General features: G+C 50.6%; 1 protein-coding gene across 3 annotated transcripts in view; it reads left to right on the forward strand.

Annotated features, from left to right (window-relative positions):
• Nucleotides 1-14,277: 14,277 nt before the first annotated feature.
• The window catches only part of WIPI2 (WD repeat domain, phosphoinositide interacting 2), a 29,179-nt gene continuing 24,425 nt past the window's right edge, over nt 14,278-19,031 (forward strand). For 2 of the 3 annotated variants that reach the window (XM_036224511.1, XM_016135327.2), the window contains exon 1: nt 14,278-14,546. In XM_036224511.1, the coding sequence (XP_036080404.1) occupies nt 14,473-14,546 (74 nt within the window). In that variant the 5' untranslated portion in view covers nt 14,278-14,472. The remainder of the gene's footprint in view (nt 14,547-19,031) is intronic. The other variant, XM_036224512.1, reaches the window with a different exon arrangement.

Here is a 19,031-nt window from a genome sequence, read left to right on the forward strand (position 1 = left end):
GGACCTCCCAGGGCTGTGACTTCCCTTACGCTAACCACCAGCCTCATGAGACTTCTCCGTTAAATAAAAGGAAATAAGGTTTACAATGCAATGTCTTGATCATGTGAGCCACATTTCAAGTGTCATCAGACACATGTGGCCAATGCCTATCACATGGGACCATTTCCGACATCGTGGAAAGTTCTGTGGGACAGCATTGCAGTGGCAATGGAGCCGTCACGTTCAGGAAACTTCCGTTTCAGTCGTCTGTGCTTGATTAGGGAGCAAAGTGTATACTGGAGGTCATGGTTAAGAGCAGGTGAGGTTCATGGCTGTCGTGCCCCGGGCCTCCTGTCCCCTTGCATGGAGGAGGGAAAATGAAGCTGGGAGGGATCAGGGGACCCTCCCAAGGTCACGCAGCCTGAGGGGCAGGCCCTGCCCTGCAGCCCAGCTCTCCAGCCTCTGAGCTCATGGCCAACACACAACTCCTGTTCTGACCTCCAAGAGCCAAAGCGAAACCAAAGCAGGTAGGGCCCGGCGCTGCATTTCATGGCTTCTTCCCTGACCTTGACCTCCATCGCCATTGCTCCGACCTCCCACCCCCACCTCCGGCCTCACTGTCAGCTGCACCAGGACACACCTGTACCCGGGAGCCAGCCACACCTCCTTCCTCAGCCCTCGACCTCACTTCCTGTGGCCCCCTCTGCCCAGGGCGTGCAGGGGTAACCACAGCTCCTGGAGTCTGAGGGAGGCACAGGTCGTGACTCGGTCTCCCAGGCTCCTGGCCCCACCCACGGTCAACCTTCGAGCAGCCGCCTTGGCACTAGGCTCAGCAGGGCACCCATAGAAGACCCCTAAAAGGAAACAAGCTAGAAACGAATTTTCTTTTTCTCCAAGAGCAAAAGAAATTGAATAAGAAATAAGTTACTATTTTTACTGCTGGGATCCGGTTGTTATGGCAACCGAGGGCCTGACTCCTGAGCCTGGAGTCAGGGTTGGACTGTGTGTGCACCGAGAGAGGAGACAAGGCGGGCCCAGGGGCAGCAGCGGCTGGTAGACAAGCCTCGGGCCCCCCCGCACTGCCCTGTCTGCCCCCAGATCAGAAGTCCCCCTCTGCTCACTGCTGAGCCCCTCGCCCCGGCGGGTGGTCCTTGAGGACTTGCCTTTGGTGCAAGCCCACCTTGGGCCGGCTCTGTGGCACAGGTAGAGCTTACTACTGAAACTGGTTCCCCTTTAATTCACTCCGTAACTCTCCGTGCTAGGTGTTGCTGTTTCTAACTTAAAGACCAAGAAACATGCCAAACACGCCGGCGGCCCACATGGCTGGACTGGAAATCGGACCTGTGTCTGTCCAGCCCCGAAGCCCCTGCACTATTGAGCAAACATGCGTCAAGCTTACCGAGTTCCCGGCCCTGCAGAGGGCCCGAGAGGGAAGCAGGTAGGCGAGTAAAGCCCCCCAAACTCCCAGGCTTCTCTCCCCGTCCCTGGAGCCCTGACCACAGCACCAGCTTCCCCACAAAGCCAGCCTCTGCCGTCTGTCCCTGGGACCCCCACCACGCCCTCCGACCTGCTTCTCCTTCTCCCCTCACCCTTGGGGACTTGAATTCCCCGTCGGTGGGTATGAAACGGATGCCTACCGTGTGCCTCGTATTGGGGTGCCGGAGGGGACCTAGAAGAAGGCAGAGCCCTGGCCACCTTAGGCTCTGTTCCGTTTGTTCATCCACGCGGTCAGCGAATCTGAGTCAACGTCACAGGCCTGTCCCCTCGCATGCAGCGTCTCGCGAATCCTCCCAACAACCGGAGAGTGATTCCCCTTTGGCCGGCAGCCGACTGAGGCTCGGAGAGGCAGCTGGCGACAGGTAGGAAGGGATGGAGCGGGTTCTCGAACCCAGGCCGCCCTCATTCCAAACGCCCCGCTCTTTCTCAGAATTGCTCTTTAAATGCCCCGGCCTCCCTGCGCCGGGCGGATGCGGGGGGGGGGGGGGGGCGCACCGGGTGAAGCAACGACTGAGGGGCAGACCAGGTATTAGGAGGGGTCTGCGCGGGAAGGGGAAGCAGCTTTGCCTCGGGGCGGGGGGCGGGGCAAGGATGGAGGAAGACGGGGGAAATCTTCCCAGTTGAGGCTTGTAAGGTGGCTGGAAATTAGCCAGGAGGACACGAGGCAGCCCAGTGAGGAAGTGCCTTCTAGCCAGAGGGAACGGCATCTGCGAAGGCTCAGCGGCTGCTGGCTCCTGAGCCCTGAGGGAGGAGTCCAGATGCAACCGGTGTTAAGCAACGCTCTCCATGCTACGGGAAGACGTGGCATTGGTGCCCGCAGATGCGGGGGCAGGAGCGGAGAGCACCCAGCTGAGCTGAGGGAACAGAGAATAGAAATGGGGGGGAGCCAGAAATGGGGGAGAAGCAGTCATCGGGGGCGGTCCACCAGTTCCTGGCTGCGCTCCAGCTTCTTAATGATAATGCCGTATTTCTTCAGACTGAAGATAGCATCCTCTATAAGGTGTGCTTTTACGTACCACTAAAAGACATAAATCTCTGGCGATTAATTTTGCCAAGATGTCCTTGAACTTTTTCAAAGTGCCCAGAATTGTACGGTGACCATATACCCACCACCCATAACGTACCCCTAACATCTCGTCCGATGACGTACCTATTCCTCGATCCATCCGTCAATCCATCTCTTGTTTCTGATGGATTTCAAAGTGGCTTGCAGACGTCACAAGATACGTTAGCATGCATGTCATTAACGAGGATTAAATGTATGATCCTCGTTTGAGGGGAAATTTACGCAGAGTAAAATGCACACACATCTTGATCAAACGCCTGCTAATATTTGATAAATGCATACATGTGTGTAAGCCAAACCTCTTTCGAGATACAGAACCCCGTGCCGTGTGCCAGTCCATCCCCACCCCCCACACCAATGTTCTGATTAGATCTGCCTGTTCTAGAACTTCCTATAAATGGAAACGGTCTGTATTAAGAATAATGCCTTTGATATCTTTGGACAGCCTCTGACCTTCAGCATAATTCGGCCCGCGAGATCCAGTCAAGCTCTTGCGTGTATCTGCGGTTCACTTCTGTTTCCTGCCCCATCATTTTCCGGGCTGTTGATCGACACCTGGGCTGTTCCCGGTGGCTGGCTGTTACTGCCGATTAGAGGCCGTGGGTTTTAAGACACATTCTGATTTCGGGGCCGCCAGGACGGGAAGCACGCTGCGGGTCCACGTGAATCAGGCATGTGCTACCCGCACATGTGTGCTTGTGCGTGTTCACACAGTGAATCTTTCTCGTGTCCAAAAGGAGGAAACCAGGGTATGAAAGAGGCTAAATCTCTTAGGTGAAGTCGAATGGCAAAGCGAGGAGGAGTCAGGGGTCAACCCAGGGAGTGTGGGTCTGGACCGCCGCGCCGCCCACCCCGGAGGCGAGGGAGGGGGCTGCTCAGTGCACCTGAGCGAAGATGTGTAAATTCTCCATCACCCCCTATCACTACTAGGGACGACGCGGCTATCTTGAACACAAATAAATTTGAAAGTTCCAATATCTACATTGGGGCTGCCTTTTGCTTTCCTCCTCGAAGTTAGCCCAAGTGGGTCTCAAAACTTAGTTGGGGTGAAAATCATAATATAGGGTGAGCACGTCACCGCACTATATGAGCGACCGAAGGGGTTTCTCGGGATAATCTCAGTCAGCCCCATGTCAGGTCGGCCTTCCAGGCTCCCAGCGAGGCACTCAGCTATACTGTGAACCTAGTATTAGAGGCAAGGAGGCCAAGGCTTAGAGAAACTGGTTGACTCACGCAAGGACGCAGAGCTAATAAGCACGGAGCTGGGGTCAGAAGCCGGAACCTGGGCCTCCGGGACCCAGGCTCACGGGCACCGTGCCCTGTGTCATCCAGCTTCACACAAGGTGCCCGGCCCACCGGCCTCGGAACGGCCACTCACGCGCTTAAAACACGAAGGAATCCATCTCTTCTTGACTTCGGTTATTATACGTTTCAGCTCTAAAATTTCCATGTGGTTCTTTGTCGTGTTTCTATTTCCAGGTCCCTTTTCTCTTCGGTAATCATGTGTATATCTTCTTCTCAGTCCTCGAACGTATTTATAATCACTGCTTTCACGTCTTTGTCTGCTGATTGCAACATCTGGGCCACTTCGATTTCTTTTGACTTTGTATTTTCTTGTAATGGGTCTCCTTTTCCCATTTCTTTGCAAGCCTGGTGACTTTTCATTGGATTCTGGATACTATAAATAGTATGTTGCGGAGATGCTATGTTTTGTCACGTTCCTCTGAAGTGTTGACTTTTTGTTTGAACAGGAAGTTAACGCGACTCAGAACTTTGCCTCAGTGGTTGAAATCTCCACTCAGTTTAGCGGCCAGCCAAGGTTTAGGTGGATTTCCATCAGATTTTATAGCTCCTTCCCTTCCAGAATCACTCCAAAAAAACTTTCTGGATCTTTTCTCAGCCCCTAACTTTGGCCTCTGACACTCCAAACCAGAAAGGCTATAGGATTTGGGGTGTCCTCATCAGGGAGCCACGAACTTGGAGATGTCACTCTTTCAAGATTCCCTTTCATTTCTGTCTGTTCCTGTCACTCTCCAGTACTTTCAAATAGTGTCTATATTTACACCAATACCTATATCTTATCTATGTACATCTGTACATACTTACATACACGTATATTAAAAACAGCTTACATACATACATATATAGCTCATGTTTTATAATACATATTCCAGGTTTTATTTTACGTATGTGCATACATAACTCCTGGAGAGGTAGTCCAGCCAGGCTCCTCTGTCCTGTGTCGTCACCAAGAGCTGGACTCTCAACCTTTATTCTGTGCTCAGCTCGCTGTGTGCCCGGACCCGGGCCTGAAGGAACAGGCCTTGTGCAGCCCCTGCCCAGGCAGGGCAGCCACGGGGGGCTCTTCCTTCTTCCAGGGGGTGACCCCCAACACTGAGTCAGCTTCAGTCTTCCCAAAGAGTAAAGAAGCCACTCCCAGGACCCAGCTTGTCTCAGGCTGGGTTCCCAGGAAGCAGGCTCTGAGACGAGATTAGCGTGAGGGGATTTATTAAGGGGCTATTCTTGGGGTCACGGCAAGGGGGGGAGGGGAGAGGCTGGGCTGCAGGGCTCTGTTTACAGTGGCCTCGGTGGGTCCAGAAAGGGGTTCTGAAGCTGGGGAGGCCCTTCGGAGGTTTCCCCAGGGCTGAGAGAGTTGGACCTTTGCATCCCTGCCCACCAATCGCTGGCTCCGCTGCAGGAAAAGGGCAAGGGACAGGCTGACAGCCTGTGGGGGACACCCCCCATTCCCGATCAGAGCTTCCTCTGATGGGAACCTTACTTTTCTGAACTGCCCACCCTCTCCCTTGGTCTCTTTTACTCTCTTCCCAGCCTCCTACCTCCTCCAGACAAAAGGGCCTTCTCACCTCTGTTCTGCTCCTGATTGAGCCGGGGGATCCAAACCCCAACTTCCAGAGCAGGGTGCAAACTAGGGGAAGAGCCATGTGGGGCCAGGTGCTGGGTGCTGCTGGGTGCTCCGGTTTTCAGCTTCTGGACACCTCTGATCTCAGACCTGTGGCCCAGAAGTTGCTGTCCAGACCCCAAGCAGGAGAGACTGGCTTCCTGCCTGCATTTGCAAAGCGCCCAATGGCAACATGCAAATCAAAACAGGCTCATTCGCAATGAAGATACTGGGGCTGGAGAGACTGTCCTAGAGGATGAAGCCAAATTCAAATCCAGGCTCGCCACTGACGTCAAAGTTTAGATTAAAAAAAAAAATTGTTTAAAAGAGCAAAAGAAAAAAACAGGCAGGTGGTTTCAATAATAAGAACCTGACTCGTCGTAAGAAGACTACCAGACATCCTACTAGAGGGTGAGGTGGCGTCCCCACATTGGGAAAATCCTCCAGACTTTTATTTAAAATTCCACGTGTGGTAGCACAAAAATACCGTGTTTGAAATAGTCACAAAAACCAGCGTAATACAAGTGGGTTTCAAAACCTTTAAAAAAATTTTTTTTTAATGTGAGGCAACCCTTGATTGACCTCACAGATTGCAGGACCTCGTCAGTTTACAATCCCTTAATTTTTAGTTTTTACACCGACAGCACCTGGTCTTCCTAGGTGGTCTCCCATCCAAGTACTAACCAGGCCAGACTCTGCTTATCAAAACTTTTGTTTTTGTTTCACATGTAAATGTAAAGTTTGCATAGACAGGTGCTCTTCTCAGCATTTACGGCTGCGAAGCAGCTGATCCTTGCGGGGCGGGGATGGGGCGGGAGGCTGGAGCCTGGGCCTGGTCCAGCCTCTGAGAGTGGTGTTATCTCACGTGACTCACATTCCCCATCGGGGCCTCAGTTTTCATTTCCAAGATGAAGGCGTTCTAGCTCTAAAATTATAAAATTAAAATCTAACAATACCAAAAGGAGAGCAAAGCTGGAGTAATCATAGTCCAGCAGCGATGATGCTCAGCCCTTTCTCATGGGGTGGAGGGGGAGGACTCTGTGACACATCTGGCCCCTCGCCCACCCCTGCCTCATCGGCCCCGCTTACCTGCCTCCTAGTTACTGGACACCCCTGATCCTGGAGCCCCCAAGAGAGGAGCCAAAGCCCAGGAGCCACCTTGGTGGGTACCTACAGGTGCAATGTGCTGGGCCTTGCTGGCCTCTTGTGGCCAAAAGTAGAATTACCACACATTAAAAAATGCGATCCTCTGGGGGCTGTCTATAATGGGGCTTGGGGTGGAGACACAGTGGGCTTGTCCGCGGAGCGGGGCAGGGAGGGCAGCTACTGCAGATCAGAACAGCTTTCTCCATGTCAAAATTAGACCTGCACGTGCCCTTTGACCTAGCGACCCCACCTCTGGGGAGCATAGACAAAGTCCTCTGGCCAAAACCTATTTCCTCTAGTTCTAAATAAAAGCGATAAGAGGAACCTTCTTTTGTTCTTTTTGGTTTTCAAATTTTATTGTTAATTGTGGTTGACATACAACATACCATATTGCACTAGTCTCAGGTGTACAACATAGCGATCCAACATTTATACACCTCACGGAGTCATCGCCACGGCGAGTCTAGCCACCATCTGTCACCACACGCAGTTCTTGCAGCATTATTGATTCTCTTCCCTATAAAAGGAACGTTCTTTATCTTCGTGTTAAATGAAACCACAGGAAAGTAATCAGCCCAATTCGGAACGTGGGGCCATCTGCGCGACAACTGGGCCAGCCTCTCCGACAGACAGCCGGCGCGAATACAGGGGGTGGGGAGACTCTTGATTGACAAGCGGCTCCCGGGCTCATCACACCATGTGGAGCTGCGTTTGAGCTCCTGGTTCAAAGGGGTCAACTGTGAAAGGAGTTTCCCGAGACCTCAGGAGAAATGCGCCCCCGAGGGGATGCTGGGTGACCTTAAGGAACACCCTCTCGATTGGGGAGGCGAGGGAACGGCTCCCTGGCCCTGTGCAATGGTGTCTGGGGTTTACTTCTCCAACATTCCTGCCGGGCGTTGGGGAGCGTGACCGAAGCGAGCGTAGCACCACGTGGCTCCCATCGAAGCTGGCGACGGGATGCGCGAATGCGTGCGCTTTCCCCTCTGCTGCTGGTGTGTGTGAAAATATCCTTAACTTTTTAAAATCTACGGGCTAAAAGGGAAACCGAGACGACGTCGGATGGGGACCAGGCTGGCCGGGACGGCCACGCGGTCGGCCGGCCTTGGTCTCCCGGGGCTTCCGTTCGAGCTGAGCGCCGAGAGGGTGGAGGTGGGGCTGGGGGCAGGTGCTCAGCAAGGGGAAAGTGTCGTCGGTTTGTAATGGGAAGAAAGAAGCGAGAGTCACCGGAAGAAGAACCGCGGGTCCGGAGAGAGGGGGCCGAGGGGAGGCGGTCCCCGGTGAGCGGAGGAGGCCAGCAGAGTTCGCAGAGAACGGGCCCCGGTAGACTGAGGCGAGGAACCGGATTTTCCCGGGAGGTGGCAGGGGGACCGTGTCGTGATTCCTCCGCGGTTGGGATTCCTCTGAGCGCCGCTCCCAAGAGGTCGAAAGGGGGCGAGGGCGGAAGTGTGGAAACCGGATAGGAGCCTTTTCCCGCCCCGAGGTAGAGGCAGTGGTGCTCGGGCACCGATGCGGGGTGGGGGTGGGGGCGGGGGCGGGGGAGGTGGGTGCTCTCTGACCATCTTGGGGGTAGAATCTGCACCGTTAACTGAGGCGTGGAGACGGAGCATACACATGTACGACGGCCAGCCCACACACAAGGATGAACCGTGACCGACCGCCAGTGGCAACCAGCCCAGCACACCGAACGGCCACCCGTGTAGCATCGGCCCCAGGCTCGGGACTCGATCAATAACTGGGGGCTTCCCTCACTGTTGTCCCGCTTCCAACTCCGGACTAACTGGAGAAAGCCAAATATGCTCCCCTAACCAGCGACGTGGGGTGTCCTGCCTCTGTTACCCAGCCCTCAGCCGACAGCCCCCAGTCTGAGCCTCCCCCCACCCCCACCAAGCCTTCTCGTCTCTCACCCTGAAGCCTCCCCCTTCCTCCGCCTGCCCGCGGCTCTCCAAGTGCAAGCAACAGCGGGTGACTCCCTCGCTACAGCAAGCGCTGAATAAATAGTCTGCTCGTTCTCATTTGGGTGGTTTTGTCCATACCCACAGGTGTGAGAGAGAGAATGGGCCCACTGATGGAGACGGGGGAGGCTAGGGGAGGAGAGATTTCAGAGAAAGTGAGAACCTGCGTGGGGTTTTTAAGTTAGCCACGCCTGCGAAACTTCCACGCGGAGCTCCCCAGCAGGGAAGAGTGGGCTCGAACATTCTGGAGCTCAGGGGAGAGGTCTAGACAGAAGGAATAAATCCAGGAGTTATAAATATGATGGTACAAGAGAAGGTACGAATGGTCCAAGGGAGCGAAAACGTGGAAACAGTCTAGACACCCACCGCCCGGTGAAGGCCGTGTGGTTGCGGGAGGACAGCCCTGCGGTGGAACCCCACGCCACTGGTAGAAAAGGACCTGCGATCCGCAGGGGCCTGGAAATGTCCCCAGGGTGCGTTGTTAGGTGAGGAAGCCAGGTGCAGGGGGGGAACTTCCACAGTGATGGAGGAGGGGACTCGCACACTCTCTCCAGCAAAACAACAAAACTGGTGGCAATATTCAAAAACAATCATTCAGAGTCTCTGGAATTGGTCGTGAGGGCATGCAGCAAACGAAGGAATGTTCATGCAAGAGAATCTACTGGGCGTCTGTAAAAGCGGGAATCTGTACTTTTGAGTCACGGCTCTGCACCACCATCACCAGCAGTGTGTGCGTATGTGCAAATGCATGTGTGCCCATGAACACACACACACACACACACACACACACACACACACGGCTCTCAGAGCCTTTTTCTCTAACCCCTCCTCTTGGAAATCACGTTATGTATGCATAGGTTTACATCCTCGATGGTGTCCCATGGCTCTCTCAGGATCTGTCCATGTTCTTCAATCATTTCTATTTCTGGTCCTCAGACTGGATGGTCGCAATTGACCCGTTTTGAAGTTTGTTGATTTTTCGTTTTGCCAGCTCAAATCTGACGTTGGTCCCTTCTAGCGAACTTCTCATTTGGGTTATTGTACTTATCAACTCCTGCTTTCTGTTAGGTTCTTTTCGTGATTTCTGTCTCTTTATCGAGTTTCTCTCTTTGGTAAGACATTGTCATCATACCCTTTTTTTAAATTCTGTAAACATGATTTCCTTTAGTTCTTGGAATAGATTTATAATAGATGCTTTCAAGTCTTCCTCCACTAAACCCACCATCCGGGCCCCTTCAAAGGCAGTCGCTTTTCCCCATTTTGAAATCGTGCTTCCCTGTTTCTTTGTGTGTCCCTGTTGAAACCTTGACATTTAAAATAATATAGCAACTCCGGAAATCGAATTCTCCTTCCCACCCTGGGGTTTGATGTTCCTGTTTTGTGCTTGTTTAGTGACTTTTCTGGACTAATTCTATCAGGTCTGTGTTCTTTGTCATGTGTAACCACTGAAGTCGTTGCTCAGTTCTCTTAAGGGTCAGCTAATAATTGGACTGAGATGTCTTTAAATTCCTTGAATCGATCGGTCTGCCAGCCTTCGCCCAAGGGCTCTCTGCGCACGACGCTCTGGCAGGCATCTTACAACTCTGCTCAGGCCTCGCTTCCCGCTCAGGGCCTCAGAGTCAGCCAGAGGTGAGATCGCAGAGTCTTCTCAGGTCTTTCTTGGGCATGCGCACAGTCCTGCACATACATACAGCCCCTTAGAATCTCAGGAATATGCCGGGAACCTTTCAAAGTCTCTACGGAATCTCATTCTCCACTTAGTCCTTTTAAGAATTTTTTTTTTTTTTTTAAATCAGTCTCTTGTTAGCCCTAACAGGTAAGGCTGCCTCGGGCAGTTGCCATTCACACATTTGCTACTGATTGTTTTGGACAAATGTCTTCGGGGTAGGGCTGCCCACACAGATACCGGCAAACTCTTAGGTGAAATAAAGATATATTCTGAGAAAGGCATTTTCCAGCAAACTGACAGACGGGTCAAAGAGTGAGTATTCTCTGCGGAGGGAGGTCTTGGGAAACTCCAAGCTCATTCCACCCTTTCTGGTGGCTGACACGCTGCTTGTTTTTCTATCTATCACAGTTGCAAGTCTGCTGGTTTTCAAGGCGACCACGGATCGGGAAGAGAGTGATGGCGTCAGGGCAAATTAAAATGCCACCAAGCTCACTGTTTTCGTTGAGCTTCAGCCGTCCTACTTGGAAAATGCTTCTCAGATTGTTGCGAGCCTTCGGTTCATTTCCAGAATTCTGAAAAAGTTGGTTTTGATCATTTTGGCCCGTGTTCTCTCTGCTTTTGAGGAGGAAGAGTGTTTGGAGAGTCTCGCTCCGCTACTCTAGAGGCGCTTCCTCCCACTCGTTCGATCTTCGCAGCGTTCTCCGGAGGCGAGTTATTTTAGCCCTGGTTATTATGGAGGAACCATACTCAGAGAGGTTAGGCGACTTACCTAAGGTCACACACGTTGTGAGAATCGGAGCCAGGATTTGAACCTGAACGTGCCCGTCTGAGTTCAGTGCTCACCATGTCCTGCCCTCTCTCCTACGGCCTTGCCTTATGCAAGGGGCACTCCAGCCCCGAGTTCCTTCCTCCATGCCATTTATCCGATGAGTTTATTTAGGAATTTGCCTGCGGGAGGATTGCTCATCTCTGAACCTGCACAGAAGAATACTTGAGGACTGTTCTAAGCACGTGCAAATGATGGCTCTGCTCTAATGTTGACAGGAGGAAGGGAAGCTCTTCTCTCTGGCACTGGCATCAGGCCAGCCACATGGAGGAAGTGGGAAGTGATGAGAGAAGCTCCCGAGAATTCTTCATGCACTACACACCATCACTGGCACGTGAGCTCATGCTGAACTCAAGGTGAGCTGGGGCACAAGGGTGCATTACTGAGTCACACGCAGGTCGAGCTCTCAGGCACAAATCCAGGCTATTCTCCAACAACACTTGTCTGCGGTTCCCAATAAAACCCAGGTAATAAAGCAGTGGGAAAAAAAAAAAAAAAAAAGGGCAAGTGGGCAGCAGCCCGCTCCAGCCCATTCTAGTCGCTGGGAACAGAGGCCCAGAGTTTTCTTCAAGCACCAAGTTCACATTATTCTAGGTAATGGGAACACAGAGTGGACAACATAGTCAAAAATCCTCTCTTCACGGAGCTTATGTTCTAGTTGGGAGGGGACGTTATACGGTCTATTAGAAGGTGCTAAGTGCTATATACAAACGTATAGCAAGGAAAGGGATAGGCAACGTGAAAATCCAGGTGTCCATAGCAATTCCCTCTGACCAAAAAATTACATTAAAGTGGAAGAAGTTTGCCAACGGGCTCATGTCCTTGGAATTCACCATCCTTATCATACGCCGTGTTACCCAGATAGGTGGCAGTGTTACCGCAGAGCAGGGTCCTCTCCCGGCCCGTCGTCCAGGTTCTTGATGTCTCCAACAAAGAATTGAGCGAGACACCAAAATACAGTAGAAAAGAAAAGTTTTTTTGGAAAGGAAAGTCCACTTCCAATCGTGGCAGCGGCCCTTAGCAAGAGAAGCATGGCTCAAAAGGCCTGGTAACAAAGACTTCAGGGCTTTTATCCTTTTTTTGCTGTGGGTGGTTACTTTTCTTAGAGGAGTGGGCTTCCTTGATTGACAGGACTCAGTGATTCATCATTTTGCTTTCTGTGCACATTTGTTCCCAGAATTTAGTCTGTTACAATGATATTAGTGAACTTCTGGGCATATGCATCATATTACAATGATGGTATAACGAGACTCAGGTGAGTTGAAGGTCTTTGGGGTCTTTATTGCACAAGTGCGAGTGAATGGCTTAAACTGGTACCTAAATCTCTGCCTACTAGTGAGTTAAAAAATCCCTTCTTGCTTGCTTAATTGTGGGCGGATTAGAGTGGACTCCCTTCTAAAATAAGATAACCTCAGTGTCTTTGCAGGCAGACCCGAAACTCCCTAACTTTCCTGCCTACCTCTTTTCTAAGAGCCATGAACCCCCTTATTATTAGTATGTATGTTGAGGAACGGCCTTAGTCCCTGTGTACAGGGGTTTCATGGAACTCTTTCCCTTCCTGCCTCAGTCAGGGTGGGGTCTTGGGTTTCCTACTGAATGCCACCTCAGTCCTTAGACAAGGAAAAGAAAATATGAACTCGTTATTTAAATCATACATCTATTAATTTCTATTATTGGTTTGCTTATTAAGTGAGTAAAGGGAAACAGGCTTGGTTAATATATTTCTTAAAGAGTAAAAAGAAAGACTTTTGGCTTAAATCCCCGCCCCCCCACTCCCCCCCACCCCCACTCTAAGGGCCCTGCCTGGCTTAACACCATTTCTGCTTAACAATGAGTTGATAACCCTTATCAATAGCCAGAGGATCCAAGTCACCTGGGCAATTATCAAGATTTGAGGGAGAGGGCCTTTTTCCAAAGGAGGGAAGAACACTTAACCAAGTTTACTAAAATGATTAACTCTGCAGGAGATGTCCCATTTCATTTCCTGCTAAAGGATTAAGAATTTCACAAGTGATGTCCCGTCTCAGTAGGTAGAATGGCCAGCCGAAGACTCAGTTGTGATGCCAGCTCAGAGACCGCACCCTGTGAGGTTGGGTTGGCATTCCACCATGGGCAGTGTGTGCCTACAGACTGGGAAAGCAGGTAGGTCGTAGTGTTTCCTTCCGTATTACATCCAATAATCCACTTAAGAAATATTTGTTTCCATTCATACAACCCTAGGTTTACTGAATTTTGAGATTCTAGTACCCAAAGGTTCCCTATTACTCAAGGAGCAGAGTCATGGTTCTGGTAAATTGGAAACTCAGTCTACCCCATGGCTATTTTGGGATCTTCATTTGCTGAAACAATAAAGGAGTTACTGTCCTACTTGGAATAACAGGTTCTGATGAATAAGAGAAAATCCTGTGGCTTTACAAGATGAAGTCAAGGAGAGCGTCTAGAACCCAGGGGATTTACTCAGGCACCTCTATACGTGCCTCCACTCAATAATAACGGTGGGAAGGAAACTGTGCCAACTGATAAAACCAACAGAGACGGGGGCCCCTCCCCCGTATCTAATTTCAGGGGTTCACCATATGGGGACTTACATTTGAGTATCCATACATTTACACATAACTACACACATCCTTCTCTGACTGCACAGCTTCTGTCCCTGAAGTCTAGGTTAAGTGACCTCATGATATGTTCTCATTGTACCCGGGCTTGGTAATTAAGTATCTCCCCCACTGTGACGTCTCGGAGGGAAGGGAGACAGCCATTTAATTCACATGGAAGATGCTTCCTAAATATTACTAAACGAAGGAACAAATGTGAAGTGGAATCCCTCCTAGGGACCCAGAAAGCCTGGGCCTTGGAGAATCAGGGTTTCCCGTTCTGAGATCTAACACTTGGTAAATAGGTTAATATTTCTGAGGCTGTTTCCAAATCTGTAAAATGGGTATGCAATATTCTCTACACAGGGCTGCTCTAGCCTCGAATGACACTACGTACATAAGAAGTTGGCACAAAGATTGGCACATGTCCGACCCTTTTAATATTAATGAAAAGATGTGGGGGTTACAGACCGCCTACTCCTCCCAATGCGCATGCGCGGCGCTCGCGCGCCCGCAAGTCCTGCCCAGCGCGGCCCGCGCGTGCGCGCGTCCGACCGGAACTCCGGCCCGGGCCAGAGGTGAAGGGGCGGGACGTCCCCGCAGCGCGCTTGCGCCGTGAGAGGCCGTGCGGCGGAGGGGCGGGCTGCGCAGGCGCGCTGGGAGGCCCGGCTCCGGAGCATAAACAAGAGCGGGGACGGAATGAGGCGGCGGTTGAACCCCGGGCGGCCAGCTGCGGCGACCCAGGCGGCGAGCGGGGCCTGGCGCCAACCCTGAGCGCACGCGACTCCCCCCTCCTCCGCGCTCGAGCCCCCGGCCCGACCCACCCGCCCGCCGCGCGCCCACCATGAACCTGGCGAGTCAGAGCGGCGAGGCCGGCGCCGGCCAGCTGCTGTTCGCCAACTTCAACCAGGACATCACGTAAGGCCGAGCCGGGGTCGGGGCCGGGGGCTGGAGCGAGGGCGGAGGGCGGGGTAGGGGGCCGGGGCGGGCGCGGGCGCCGAGCGAGGGGCGCCCTCCTTAGGGACGCTCTGGGCGCTGCCCGAAGCTGCGCTCTCTGGTGGGGACAGTGATGGAGATGAGGAGGTATTTCGGCCGCCCGGTGGAGGCCTTCTCCATCTGGACCCCGCGTCTCACAAACTTGGGCCGAACTTTGTGGCTTGACCTGTTGTCCCGGCCGCCTCCGGGGCGGCGGGAGTGGGTCTCCTCCGTGTACCCCGCCTCCCTCAGCTCTCTCCCTTCTTCCCCTCTTCAGGCCCTTCTCCTTGTCTCCTCATCCGAGGCCCCTTTCCCCCGCTTTGCTTTTCTTCGTGTCTTGCTGTTCTTTTTGGCAGGAAACTTTGATGTCGTCCCTGAGCGAGAAACAAAACTTAGCAATAATCCTGGCCTCCAACCCGGGGAGAAACCGAACCAAGGGGCATGCGACAGAGAAACACCTGAGGAGTCTTGGCGCTTCAGGGAATGAGCTGTCCCCAAGGGAAGAGAGGCCCTTGATGCCAACCCATGGGTTTGGAACGCTGTTTGTCCCAACCCACGTGGGTTTGAAGCCGGTTCTTCAGAGGCTGTCCCAGGTGACCCGTGAGGATAGTTACTGGATAGTTTCTGGAGCAGGAAGGATGAGTTGTGAACCTGGAAGGGAGGAGAGCCATCTTGGGAAGTGAGTAGGAGGAAGTGATGTAAGGGAGGAGGCGTGGCTATTGGCTTCCTACTGAGTAGTTGGTTGAGTTGGTACTGGGGAATGGCAAGCCCCAGGTGGGTGACATGCAGCTGGCACCCAGCATCTTCCCAAAGTTGTGAGACTAGTGCAGACAGCCCCACAGTGGGATGTAGGGAGCCATCACCTACTGCACGTGAGGACACCTGTGTTCAGGAAGGTGCAGAGCCGAGCCTGGCTTTCACAGTTGGTTACTGGCGAGAGGGACAGGACTAAAATTCTCTTCCAGTGTTCTTTCCTCTCTGCCTTGCTGCCTGTTCTGCTTACAGAGTAGGCTTTTGAGGGGAGTGAATTTAGAAATCATACTGTCACAATTTTTAAAGATTAAATCAACCAAATACCATAGCGGTCTATGTGGCCAGAAGATGCTACAGCAGAAACAATTTGGACAACCTGTTGAAGGTAGTTATGATTGGGGTAGGCTATATTGTGTTAATCCAGGTAGGGAATAGGACATTTCAAACTCACCATGACTTAGTTTTTAAGCCCTTGGGATTTTGAGAACGATAAGAACCAGTAGCTGGATGGTCTTTTACGTCTTGTATAAATTAGAGAATTTTGAAAACATTTTCCGCCATCCTTTCTGTTTTTCACTTCTCGTCATTCATATTGGAAGGAAAGCAGATATGAAGAAACATTCTCTTTTGCTATTACTTCAAACAGGCTACCAGATTTCCTACATAATAGAAGAACATCACCCCGGTCTGCAAAAAGACCGTTTCACACTTGGAAATCATGTGCTTCCCCCTCCTGTGTGAGCCCTGAAGTTACCAGGTCAAGAGAAGATTTTTGTGTCATAATTTCGATTTGCAAAAGAGGCCTTGATGTAGTGTGAATATAAATTATAAGGAATAATAAGATTGTACTAAAATTTTATTGATTAAAAGAACTAAAATTTGTTTTAAATCTGCACTTGAAAGAAATGCAGACATTCTTGGAGAAACACTTTACACCTTTCCCTTGCCAATCTCCAGAATTGTAGTAGAGGAACATGATTTTTCCCAAGACAAAGCATATTCTTGGATTCACATTTTTAACAACAGAATATTTCTTGCATATCAAACCATCCTGCTTTTCTTTTTGTTCTGGTAATGGTTTCAAATATTGTGGGGTTTTTTTTCCCCCCTACGATTCGTGTCCTAAAAGTGTGAATATGTTTTATTTGCTTTTTACCATTTGTTTTATTTTGTTTTTTAACTAGGGCAGTGAAAGGCACCGAGTGAAGGGCATCTCGGTCCTCTAGCTCTTACCTGGTCAGTTCTGATCCTAGTTTCCGAAAGTAACACTTCAGAAGGTTTATGTTGGAGGAATGTTTGGCTTATTGAAATTGAAGGTAACTAATAAGTGACAGAGTATCACTTGGACCTCAAATGAAAATACCAAGGACTGAATTCTTCCAGCGGGTACCACCCAGCTTATGGGAGGTGATTGCAATATCTGTTGAGAGCTACATTTTCTAAAGGGATGGAGTAAAGAAAGGCTTGATTTTCCAAGTCCTCTGTTTGTAGAAGAGTTACGGGTATAAGGTATAAAGGCACTAGGAGACACCTGTCTGAACGCATCACCGTCTTCAGTCGAGGTTTAGGTTGTAGTCATTCTGGTAAGGCAACTTCTCTCCTCTTTCTCATCAGTAAATTGAGGGGCTTGGGAGTGGAAGGTTTTTAAGGCCCCTCCGACCTTAAAGACTTAGGCCACCGGGCCCGCCATGCAGAGGATGTGTTTGAGGAGGGTGGGGCAGCCACTGAAGAGGCAGATATCCAACAGCAGTGGCCAGCGGAGAGGAGACGTAGCCGCCAGGACCTGCTGTGGCCCATGGGACAGAGGTGTTTAAGGGAGAAGTTAAGGTTACCCCCAACTCTCCGGCTCAGGTTCTGGGAAAACAGAGGTGATACTAGGGGGAAGGATTTGGTTTAGGGGGAAATGGTGAGCCCTGCTTTGCATCCGTGGAGTTTGAAGGCCTCGGTGCTTTCCCAGCAGAGGTTGGGGATGGAAACGACGTGAGCTGGAGGGAAGGGCCTGTCGTGGGGATAAGCTCACCAAGGAGGGCTCCAGGACCTACCAGGTCTGTTCGTTTTTATGGACGCAGACTATGTCCATTTAACATCTTCAAGGAAGGTGATGAAAAGGGGAAAAGCCTTTATGGACTGATCGCTGGGCAGAGAGAAGGCAAGGGAGTGAAGAAAAAGACCTGATCGATATTTTCACTTTTTTAGTGGAAATCACTGTCTTTCTGATACTGAACACAAAGTTTAAATTTAGTGACAGAGACGTGCGGTTAATAATGGTGGATCAAACACAAGCATTTATTTTGGCTCCTTCCCAAAACCCTAATAAAATGTCAACCAATGAAATGCCAAAAAGATGTTTTAAAAGGCTGAAACCCGTGAGATGAGAATGGGACAGGAAACAGCAGCACAGTGCAGTTGTGGAAGCTGGTTTAGTCGTGGGAGGTGGCGGAGGACGGTGGGGGCTCCTGGAGGAAGCAGAGCATCATCGACCAGCTTACACCACAGCCCCAGAAGCCTGAGGGCCTGCAGTCCGGAGAAGCGCTAGAAATGCAGGATTGTGGCGTGGGATGAAGGTAGAGAACTGGCTCAAAGTATGTTCCAGAAGTACACTCTCCTCTCCCCTGATGAAGGAAGGCCTGTCCCCAGAAGGCACAGCAGGGTCCCTGCGTTTAGACGCCAGACAGTGGAAGGTAGCAGTACAGTAGCGAAGTGGGGCTTAGGTGAATATATCCTTTTCTGTCATGGTTTGCTCGTTTTTCCCTTTGTTAATAAAAGATATTCATTAAATTAACGTTAAAAAAACTTTGACATGAATATTTATTGAGGAATAAGATTATTTACTAGTGGAATCTCATACTTTTCTCTTACTGCACCTCTCCAACTAATAAGCCATTGTATGGTCAGGTGAGTCATGAGAAATTGTTAAAAGCAGAATCTCCTAAGAAGGGTGTGAACCTGATGTTGGTATTTGAGCTGAGAAGATCAAACCTATTTACATTTAATATCTCACTTTAAAAATACCTACCTTTATTGATAAAATTATACTCATACTGTACTATATACGCATGTCAAAGAATAATGGAAATGTTTTTGTTTACGTTTCTTCCTGTTCGAGATGCATAGTTTTGTAAACCATGCGATTGAAATTCCAGCTAAGATATTTAATACCCTAAAGCAGTTTCTTAATATCCAGAGAACATCAACATTCTGATGTTTGATCAGTTTAAACAAATTCTACATCTTTAGAGCACATCTGAGAACATGGGTATATCAAAATCCCGGTTCTCGTTAATTAATGCTCATTATTTTGCTCATGGAAGAAGCCCTCTCTAGGCATATTTTATATGTAATACTAATAAGCTTAATGATTTGGTTTTGAAGTCAGCAAGAGACTAGAAAGGGAGAGGGGCTGTTAATGATGATAGGCCCACAAGGAACAACTGTCAGCAAAACCAAAGGTAGAAAATATTTTTGTAAACTCAGTACTACAGTCTAGCCATTTGCTGTAGGCACGTAAAACTCTGAACTTGCTAGGGCCTGAGGGGTTCCCGTATTAGGATGGGATAGGCAGTCGTTCAGTGATGCGAGTTCAGGGAAGCGTTAGGGATATGCGATCCCCTCCTGTTAATGAACCACAGGAAAGCTCATGATATGAATGGCATTTCTCTTAAATCGGGAATGGTG

The sequence above is a fragment of the Rousettus aegyptiacus genome, unplaced genomic scaffold (assembly GCF_014176215.1).
Source record: "Rousettus aegyptiacus isolate mRouAeg1 unplaced genomic scaffold, mRouAeg1.p scaffold_m13_p_7, whole genome shotgun sequence".
Taxonomy (NCBI): domain Eukaryota; kingdom Metazoa; phylum Chordata; class Mammalia; order Chiroptera; family Pteropodidae; genus Rousettus; species Rousettus aegyptiacus.